A 10964-nucleotide genomic window follows, 5' to 3' on the forward strand; every position below is an offset into this window, starting at 1 on the left:
ATCAATTCCTACATTGAATGATGATTTAGGCCAAAATTTTGTAATTATTTTGCCACCTATTTTTCTCATTGTTTTACACCTTTAAAAACTCAAGATTTGCTCTTTTCTTTTCTTTTTTTACAGAAATTAAGATGTAACCCTGCAGCACATTAAAAAATCCTTTGGGGAAGTAATCACAAGACAAAAGATGGAGATCTCTTTTCCAAATTAAATTTCGAGTTCAATCCCATTTACTGAAGAAAAAACTAAATATTTTTTATTCTATCAGCAAGAAGCAACTTAAGAACAAAGCATACTGATAATAAGATGGTATTTACACATACTTACTAGATTGGAAAAATAATTGAAACCTCATTTGACAAAATTTAAGTCAAAATTAACTGAGAAGAAAGCCGGTATATGGTGACCTGTCTTGGGCTCTCCCTAAGTTCTTTAGAATGTATCCATTATCTGTAGTAGGAGGCCATAATGGAGAGCATGACGGCAGTTGATGAGGTTATCAGCAGTTCCTACAAAGGTAAACATTGTCACAAGGTTGTAAAAAACAAATGTTGAAGCTACTAGGGGAAGCGCATACAACTCAAAATAGTCAAGTCCGTTGTTATTTTGCATTGCTGCAACAGGTTGTTAAAATGTGGTTATAATCAAAATGTGATGCAATTCCAAAATTTTATTCATTTTAAAACAAAGGAAGTAGAACAAGTACAATAATGAACTAGTTTCTGCAATTAACTGCATGCAACAATTCGAAAAGCCATTTCAATGAGGAACATTATTGTGAATGTCTTTGTCTAAGATCTAAGACTAGGTTTATTAATTTAAGTAATGCAATATTACAATGTAGGATCCTTACATCTTATAATATGAAGTGAGAGTTCATGCCAAGAAGAAAATGGTGATACCTGGTTATTGTAAAGCAAAGCAGGAATGTAGCCTCCCGCGTATTCAATCAGATTCAAAATGCCAGTATATGCCTGCACACACACATACACAAAATTGAAACTATTAACAAATAAAAGACAACCATAAATACAGAAGAGAAAAAACAGAAGACAGCCATAAATGCAGAGGAGGATAGTAAAATAACATTGAGAACAAGAAGTTATAGTGAAGATGGTTTTGACATGAAAAACATTTAAGAATTTCAATCAATTTATTGAAAGGATTACACGCACAATCTACAAAAACATCCATGTTAAACTAAACGGAAGGAGGAAAATAAAGGTTACAGACATTCTACTAAATATAGAAGTCCACTAAAATAAATCTGGTATGCATGCTAACACTATAAAAAGCTGACCTTTTATCACCCGTAAGGGATAGGTTCTATTATCTGGTTTACCAAAAACCAGAAGACTTTACCAATCTATGAAAAATATGCATTAACTAGTTAAACAAAAATCATACAAGAGAGGCAACAGAGATACAGCCAAAAACTAGACAAAGGGAACGAAGCAGCCGTTTCCCCATACGCAGTCCCCTCCCTGAATCTTCACCATCTTCCTGCAGCAAAGATCAACTTGAGTATCAACCAATTTGCAAGTTAGTGTTTCTTGTTTCTGAGCCACAGAATTTGAGTAAAAATGTTTTGATTTTGCATTACTCACTGTAAATGTTGGTGATACAGCTGGTTCAAAAGACTTCAGCTTCTCAAATAACCGATAAACAAATGCAAAACCTAGAAACTGCAAAGGTTTATACTCAGCATTCCGCTTGATGAGAATCCAAGCCATCTGCAGAAAGGTAAGCAAAGATGAGGATGCAAAAATTGTGATTAATCCAAGCCATAATTTTTGAATTGTTAATGTACTTGAAGATGTAATGAAGGCTGGACCTGCCATTCAACACTATAGATCTTATAGAAACAGTCATAAGTATCAATTACTACTCCTAAAGGTAAAAGGCTCAACCTTCAATTTTCTAGAATGAATTGGAAAATGTGTCTTTTATATATATATATATATATATATATATATTATCAACACTATCTGCAAACGACAATCGCAAATACAAATATGGACACAGGATAAACCACTCTCTAAATTGTCACTACTTACAAAGACGGCAGATATTGCAAGGTTGATGCGTATATCTTGCACAGAGGACTTGGTGAATCTGGAAAGAAATCATAATACAATTAGAATGTATAGCAATATCACAGTCCTACACAGAAATCTTAAAACAGGCTGCTGTGCCAGACATGGGAGAGTAACAAAGCTTGAGCTCTAACATTTACAAGAACCACGAGTTGTCCAACACAGCTTGTTAGGAAAAGTCAATGCAGATTGAGAAATAATTTCACCATCCATATTTACAAAAAATGTGCTAAAATTCTTGTGTTAAACCAGATCTGCAAAGGTCTTTTGCTAACTGACTGTATTCATATTGCACAATTGTCAAATCTCCTGAAGCAAACAATGGTGGCAAAATAGTTTTAATATGGTTCTGGAAGGGAAGTGATTGAGGAACCAGCTGGCACCACATTAGAACATGATACCTTGGCACATGTCAGATACGTAAATTATGATTTTTGCCTACCATAAAATTGTATCCACTTCCTTTTGCCCTCCCACTTATTAAATCTCAGTTCATTATGAAATGTAGAATAATATATATTTCCAAATTAAATAGACGCAGAGAAAAATTATTTATGTACACACGCACAGCTTATATATAGATAAACACTAACCTTGGCCCCCACGGTACAATTGGCTGCTTATCAGCATATTTAACATCCTTAGAGACCTGCATTTTAAATCATTCTATAAGGATAGCTAATACAAGATGAAACAGATGAGAGCTTTTTAATCTTCAATAATATATTCAAAGAAACAAGCAGAAAAGGAAGCATAACATAAGTATCAACACGCTACAAAAAAAGACACATTCTAAACATTGTACTAAGCAAAAGGTTATAAACACATTCGACATTAATAAAAAAGAAAACTTAATTAATATAAATCTTCACAGTGTATGGATGAGATGAATATTAACTACAGAGGAAGTAACAAAAACAACAAGCAATAGAGAATCTAGAATTATTTAAAAATGTAAATGGAAGGAGAGCTAACAGAAAAGAGAACTCATGGCAGAAGAAGACTACACATACAAAGACACTCAGACAGTGTATATGTGACATTGTCTTGCATTTTATGCTTTTAGAATATTCGACTGCAATTTCTTGCAGACAATCTATAATGCTAGGTTTTCATAAGATAACTCAAAACATTACAAAGACTAAATAAGAAAGGAAGAAGCGTTTTCTTTCTCCCATAATTTTATTAGTTTCGAAGCTTTAATAGAGGGCCAACAAATATGGCAAATTATCACACTGTACCTTGAATGAACCAAATGTCATGCCCTTCTTCCTATTCTGTAATTGTGCCATCATGACCTTGTCATATGCCTTTTCCAGCTACATAAACAAAAATGTACAATATTACATAAATGAACAACATTTTATTTAGCCAATATTTTAAAGAGAGAGTTGAAACCTACTCTGGTAGCAGTTGCTTCATCACCTCTATTCTCAGCATCCTTGCGCTTTCTCTTATATTTCGCCTTTATTGTATCAAAACCCTCAATTGGGTTAACACCAAGAACCTGAAAACAAGAACATTGAAGAGAAAACCCAATTGAGTGTATGTGTACATACAGATAAATATAAACACACACACACACACACATATATATATATAAACGCATTTGTCAATCAATGTAAACAGGTGCCCATATTATCATATGAGCTTAAATCACCTCGTATGGATTTATGTCACTGTCTGGACTAGAACTTCCAGCTGCAGCAGCAGCACAACAAACTACTCTCCCCTTCCATGTTAATGTCCTCTGAAACCTGGTCAATTTAACACTACTTTCATTGTCATACGTTCAAAACAAACAAACACCAATATGATATTATTCATTGCATCTTATCCACCAATACCCAAACCAAAAGAAAATCGATAAGAAAAACTACCAAAACACTGCCAAACGCTTCATAATTCACTGGTATGGAATAAAAAGTTAAAGAACAAACAATACAAACGAAACGATGAGATAACTTTCCGAGAAAATTGTACCTGAGGAAGGAAGATGGAAAAGTGGAAAGCGAAGCATTTGGAGGAGAATTAGAATTCCTTTGAGGAAGATGAAGCTTGGGATTGGGGCAGCGAAGGGAATTGGAGATTGCCAAAGCCATTTGCTTTGACTCAAAAATCAATTTGGGAAAAAGTCGAGCTCGAAGGTTTAATGGAGATTTAAGCCGTCGTCCCCGAAGTGAAATTCGCACATTTCTGGTTCTCGCACGTGTGAGAAAAAATAAATAAATTAATTAATAATACATTAATTTATCTTTTAAAAATGTAGAAAAATAGGCATCAGTTGTTCGCGTGGCCTAATGGATAAGGCGCTCGCCTCCGGAGCGGGAGATTGTGGGTTCGAGTCCCACCGTGAACGCTTTTTTATAGCTAAGTGTCCTTCATTTTTTAAATTTATTAAAAAAAGTTTAGTTTCAACTTCTTTTTTCTAATTTTTTTTAATTAGCTTATTCTATTCCAAAAAGATAATGGATAGCTTATTCCAAAAACACTAAATTTAGCTTGTATATCAATTTTTATCTTTTTCTGATCAAATAGAAATCAATTTTTTACACAAAACAAATAGTCTCGTCCAAGATATTCTTAGTACTCAAGCTTAAGTGAAAAAATTATGCTTCCAATGTTAAAATTAATTGAGCATAAAACAATAATTAAAAATTTATCAAACATATTCATGCTCAACATTGCACATTGAAAACATCGCACATTGAAAACATCTTATTTAAGGCATCAAACATAATATGAATAAAATGAAACTTTACTTACTTTTGTGATCAAGTTTGTGAACCATCATTCTCCATAATTATGCTCATTACAATTCAACCACCTACACATCAAATATCAAAGAGGTGCTTGGGGTGTAGATGAACACTACTCTCTCTCTCTCATTTTTCTTCTAAAACACCAATTGTCCACACACACTTAATAAAATGATGTAGCCCTTTTTATAAACCATACTGGGCTTATTGGGCCTAGATACCCAATGAGAGGATTAATTGTCTTGGCCCAATGGGCTGGCCTAAAGACATTGAGAGCGTGTCAACGGGCCCCGAGCGTGTCAGTATATTATGTCCATCTCATTATGACCCGATGGTAATAGCATGCAATACCGATTATATAATTATCCTTACATGTTAATCATGACACTACGTGAGCAACATATAATTATGTCAGTCCATATAAAATATTCTAACATTCTCCCACTTGGACTACATAATTACACCAACAAATGCTCATTGAACAATAGTGTCTATATACAAGAATCTCAAGAAACACAAATGTCTATAAAACCAATTATGCATCATACTGTATCGATAAGATACAAATATGATACATAAAGAGACATTGGAGATTCACAAAGCATGGCGATAACTCCCATTATGGATCCACTCAAACATGATATCTAGACTAAGCCATTGGCTCGCATCATTATATCATTACCAAACGAGTGTGCACTCATAATGCCAAAGAGTAATCCACAATATGCATATATTCAACAATAAATAACAATCCTTAACATGTCTACCATATATGAAAATGGTGACTCCCACTAATTAAATACATCTCTGGCACCTAACAATCCACATAAGAAGTATGTTCTCCGTACACACGGTTAGGTAAGCCTTGTCAGTGTAGTTATTGACATGCTATTTATAAGTGCGTGTCATGATGCAAATAAAGGACTCAACAAATTTCTCACTGCAAATGGAACGCCATCATCATTAATGGAAAAAGACTCTGCAAGTTCCGAGAGAAAGATATGACTGTGACATTTATCACATAAGTTTAGTAAACTTACAATAGAGTCAACTACTCTTGACACTGAAACGAAATATCACAGCTATACTGTATAAACCATGTCCTCATAACACGTCACTCACTCTACATCTATGAATGAGGATGCTGTAAGTGTCCACCTAACACCTAATTACAAAATAACTCCTCTTACCATTATACATGCATGTATGAGAGAGGAAATTGTAGGTGTTTATTTTATAAGACACTTAATCACAAAATAGCTTCTCCTACCATTATAAATGCTTAGAAAAGGATTTTGTCATCCATGCAGCCTGTCCAGTCGATATCACTAAAACCAACTATTGAGTGTCATAATGTTGATTTGTCGATTGCAAACACATCCTTGATACCATAAGGATGACTACTCAAGTATCAATCCAGCATGCCCATGACAAATATCACAATAGGGAATGCGTATACTTTAGTAAACTCCAGGCTGCCTTCAATAAGCATGTATGGAACAATCTCAAAATTGATCTCTCGTTATTATCAATACACATGGACTTTAGGCCTTTCACAATACATCACACTTTAGACTATTCCAAAGTTCTCAATTAAATTGAAACATTAATCACATCAAAAGTTAGTCAATATAAACTATGAGACAATTCAGCTTTCCGTTGATCTCATCATAAATAATCTAAATACTTAGACCATGCAAGGCTTCTCTAAAATTCTTCATTCGACAAAGACTATCAAATAACGGGTTTACTTGTCTCCATATTAGATTGATATCATAAAATATGAACAATGTACTATATCGTGTAATAATATAATCATATCATTGTTCCCATTAATCTCTCTCATAATATTGACTAACGATAATGTTTCGAATTGTCCATTATGAGAATAACAATAGCCATTGTCTTGATGCCTTTCCAAAACGAATATAATCCATTGAATTCGGGTGTCCTTGTCAGTTGCCTTCTCAAGGCTTGATTGAGCCAAATGAAATTCTAAAATAAGAATTTAGTTCTCACATCCTTATATATTGATTTCCAAATAGTCACCACTTTACCATCCAATAATAATGCATTTTGAACAATTTATTCCATCATAATGGTAACTAGCTATAGGCTTTAATCAACCTTAATTTGTTCCTCAAATAGTTTGTTCTCAACAAGAACTGCCATCAAGAAAAATCTCCCAATTATCATGTGATTAAGCCTAAACTTCCATGCTTGATCTTAACTTGGAAATCGTGATATTAACATATCAGCTCTCCAAATAAGGATTAAGAACTACTAATGGCTCTTGATTAACAATTTTGAGGTATATGTCGCCAGCCTTATTTCTTGCTTGAAATTGTAGGTCTGTAAAACTATTTCGATCCTATATCTTTGCTTGTTCACATATGGAGTTTCTTATCATATTTTGGCCGATTGTAGGGTCGACAATAATAACAACGGAAGCAAAACAAGGGATAAGTCTAGTTATTCCCTAAATAATCTTTTGACCCTTGACTAATCCCAACTTGAAACTCCAACATAGACAACTTTATTTATTTATCATCAATAGTGGATAGAAGAGACAATTATATGAACCATAGTGCTCTCGAAAAATAACCATTGAGATAATCATCTTCTCTTTAACAATTAAACTTTGAGATTGTAATTGGCCAAAAACAAGGTCTGCAAATTAAATCCTTATTTAGTCTCAACCTATATATTCAAAATGAAACAGTACAAAACATCAAATCTAAATCCTTTTGAAAGTCATAGCAAAATACTTAACTCATATTGTCTATTTAAACACCTAACATGGTTGTGAATATAGAATTATGTTTATGATTATATTAGTCCATACAAAAATTCAAATATCTCTCCCACTTGGACCAATATACTAAACAAACACCATATTAAACTTCATTATCTAATAGGCAGTCAAATAAATCATGTATAATATCATACCGATAGGATACATATATTAAACATGATTTGACCCGGAAGATATTCAAATATAATAACTGTAGAGGCTGAAATCTACAATGATCGGAAAGGATGGATCGCGGGCACTAACAACCTGTAGAATAAAGGAAGAATGACCGTAAAAGCCTTGGGACACCGGGGTGATGCCAGCCGAAGGGACTCCGACGGTCAAGTCAGTAAGCAATTCAAATATAGAATAAAGAAAATGTAAGTAAAGTAAACAACAAGCGAATAAATCCACCGTAATGTGGTAGTGAAGGATGATCTAAGTGATCGGTCTGACAGTATTAGAGGGAGATTAAGTTTTTGAATAAAAAAGGCCTCCCCCCTTCAGGTCCTGAAACTTGCTTTTATAAAGTTTTCAATAGTCTGTTGCTTAGCCACTGAGGAGTGAACGTGAGAAGCGGTCTTCCTCCTGAAAAGGAGGAAGACCTATTCTTTTGGGTGAGTTATAGATTGACCCAACTCCTTTGCCCACGTTTTGGACTTGTTTTGCCTCTATAAAGCTTTTTGGGCTTACAGAGTAGTAAAAATCCAACACTACCCTTGATGAGTAGGCTAAGATTTATTTGGGGCATAGACTGGGCCTGGTTGTTTAGAGTAGTTCCTTACGGACTTAACTTGATGGTCTCTTTAGTGTTTATTGGGCTATAGTTTCTGATTGGGCCGATGGCATAATTGATTTGGGCCTGGCGTAATTTTTGGCCACTACAGTTTGCCCCTTACTCTCTGAGTCAAGTTAAGTTGGCTTGGAGAGTAGTAGCATCGACTGGCAAAAAATTGAAATATGTATTCTTTATTGAGAATTCTATGGAGCGACCTAAAGAAAAAGTGTTGGATTTGGAGAGCAACTTAGGGTGGAGTTTGGACAATAATATCAAGTGAAAGATTAAATATATATATACATATATATAAAATGACGTGATGGAATTCCATAGAAATGATCAAGGTCAAGTTCATGTTTTCTTTCTGAGTCAAGTTAACAAAATAATCATTCTTATTTTGACAAAATCACGTGACTAGGTGTAGATATAATTATATATATAAAAAAAGGTAACATTTGTCATGTGTTTTAAATATAACACACAAAATCTGTTTTTTGGGCTTCGTGGGCCTATGTCCTTAGTCTATTTCATGCATATAGCTTTAATGCTTGACATCAATATTGTTGTCAGAATTTAGACGTATACAGCTGCCTGATTCGAAGTTTGACAACTCCTTAAGTTGTCATGTCCCTGGTAAAAGCTGAGTCTTTATATTCTTTTATTATATCATTTCTATAGAAGTTTAAAATATCAGCCATTCTTCTTTTGTCTACTGGAAGAGCAGAAGATAGAACAACGTTTGGGACTTCTCACCTCAGGTCAAAGAAAGCGAAAAATTCAGGTTTAGTTCTATATATATATGTGTGTATATATATATTGGTATATGTTTTTGGGTTTAGTTCAAATTTGGATGGTATTTAAAAATGCATTTCTAGGGTTTTCATGAAAGGTTTAAATGTTCTTGGTGTTCTTGATATTTTGGCTTTTTGATCTGAAATGAATGGTGAGAGAAATTTAAATGTGTTTATGGGCTTTTGTGTTTGTGGGCCTTTTCTAGGTTTTGATTTGGCAAGTATTTTGCCCAAAATTTGACTAAGTATTTGATACAATTTGGTGGATTGTAGGATGAGAAGATGCTAGTCTTGATATCACATATTTACTTGGGGATTGTAGTTATAATTGGTGGACCCAATGTCATCCATCAGTCTTGGGATTGTAATGTACCAAAGAAGGTCACTCCCAAGTTGTGTATCCGTCTTGGGATCGTAGGGTACCAAAGAGGGTCACTCCCAAGTTGTGTATCCATCTAGGGATCGTCACGTGTCGGATGAGGGGGCACCTCCGTGTTGGTGTCCCTAGTAAATAAAAGGACGGTCGTGGGGATATGAACAAAAAACCTCTTTTCTGACGTAGGGTGATAAAGAATGGGGTACCACCTTAGGCTGTCCCTAGCGTAGGAAACTGAGTCTTTTGTGGATCGTGAACAAGTGTTATGCGCTTAAATGGGACACTTTTATTGGTGTCTAGTGGAATCGTTGTGTGAGAATAGAGCCTTCGAGGTTCTATGTCATTAATGTGTTGTGTGAAATAGCCAATTAGGATTTTTGTGTTGCAATATCATATATATATTGTAATGCCCCAGATTCCCTAATGTGGTTTAGCGGCTGGATTTGTATGCCGGGAGGGCCATAATTGCTTAATTACGCCATTAAATGTGTTTATGCATGTTTATGAGAATTATATTATAATATAATGTTACTTGTATGCATATCGATGTTATGTGTTGAGACCACATTATGATGTGGGTTTGCTCGAGCTATTCGACATGAGACGATCGTAGATTATTGATTAGCGGTTTAGTCACAACGGGATTAAGCGTCGGGACTTGGGTTGAGTCTCGGGGTGGTTTTGATGATTAGAGCGTTACCGGGAGATAAAGGGTAACGGGATGTGAATTATTGGTGTTTGAGATTATTGAGAATAGCGGGAATTGGAGAGCATTAATTATGATTAACGAGTTAGGAGGAAAGTACCAAAAATGCCCTTAGGAGCCTTTAGAAAGTATTAAATGACCTAGGGGTAAAATGGACATTTCACCCCTAGGATAGATATAACCCTTGATAGCTGAGAAAAGTGATGGAAAAACAGAGTACACTTTAGAGTTCTCCCGTACCTTCTTCTCCTCACTGTTCTTTGTGGTTTTTGAACCAATTTTGAGGATTCAAGCTTAGGAAGCAAGCCTTGGGAGTTTGGGAGTGTGTTCCATCATTGAAGGCCATCATAAGCCAAGCTTTGGGTAAGTTTCTAACCATGGTTTTCTCTAGTTTGCTCTGTTTTGGTTTGTTTTGCAGCTGAGATTACTAGGATGAATTCATGGTTTTTGTTGGGAGTTTTGGCTAGGGTTCCCATGCTTGTGATGTTTGGGGTGTGTTAGGATGGTTTTTGGGTTTATTTGGCATCAAGAATAGGCTTTGGAAGCTTGGAAATCGAGTTAGAATCGAAGGAGATGAAGAAGGACGGTTCAGGGGTGTTTGGGCCTGGAGGTAGCGCTACAGCGCCCACCCTAGGGCGCTATAGCACTCCTCAGGAGGCTTTCT

General features: G+C 35.1%; 1 protein-coding gene and 1 non-coding gene across 2 annotated transcripts; one reads left to right on the plus strand and one right to left on the minus strand.

Annotated features, from left to right (window-relative positions):
* Positions 1 to 170: 170 nt before the first annotated feature.
* Positions 171 to 4270, minus strand: LOC133790690 (protein CHLOROPLAST J-LIKE DOMAIN 1, chloroplastic). The gene is made up of 10 exons (XM_062228427.1): positions 4080 to 4270; positions 3757 to 3853; positions 3499 to 3603; positions 3338 to 3415; positions 2690 to 2745; positions 2058 to 2115; positions 1608 to 1733; positions 1408 to 1503; positions 903 to 974; positions 171 to 509 (listed from the first exon to the last, which is right to left on the minus strand). Exons 1-10 carry the CDS (start codon positions 4196 to 4198, stop codon positions 447 to 449), a joined length of 870 nt encoding a protein of 289 aa, XP_062084411.1. The 5' UTR covers positions 4199 to 4270; the 3' UTR covers positions 171 to 446.
* Positions 4271 to 4382: 112 nt separating this feature from the next.
* Positions 4383 to 4455, plus strand: TRNAR-CCG (transfer RNA arginine (anticodon CCG)). Its single transcript has one exon. It is a non-coding gene; the product is annotated as a tRNA-Arg (tRNA).
* Positions 4456 to 10964: the final 6509 nt, after the last annotated feature.

Source organism: Humulus lupulus, chromosome 7, assembly GCF_963169125.1.
Source record: "Humulus lupulus chromosome 7, drHumLupu1.1, whole genome shotgun sequence".
NCBI classification, from domain to species: Eukaryota; Viridiplantae; Streptophyta; class Magnoliopsida; order Rosales; family Cannabaceae; genus Humulus; species Humulus lupulus.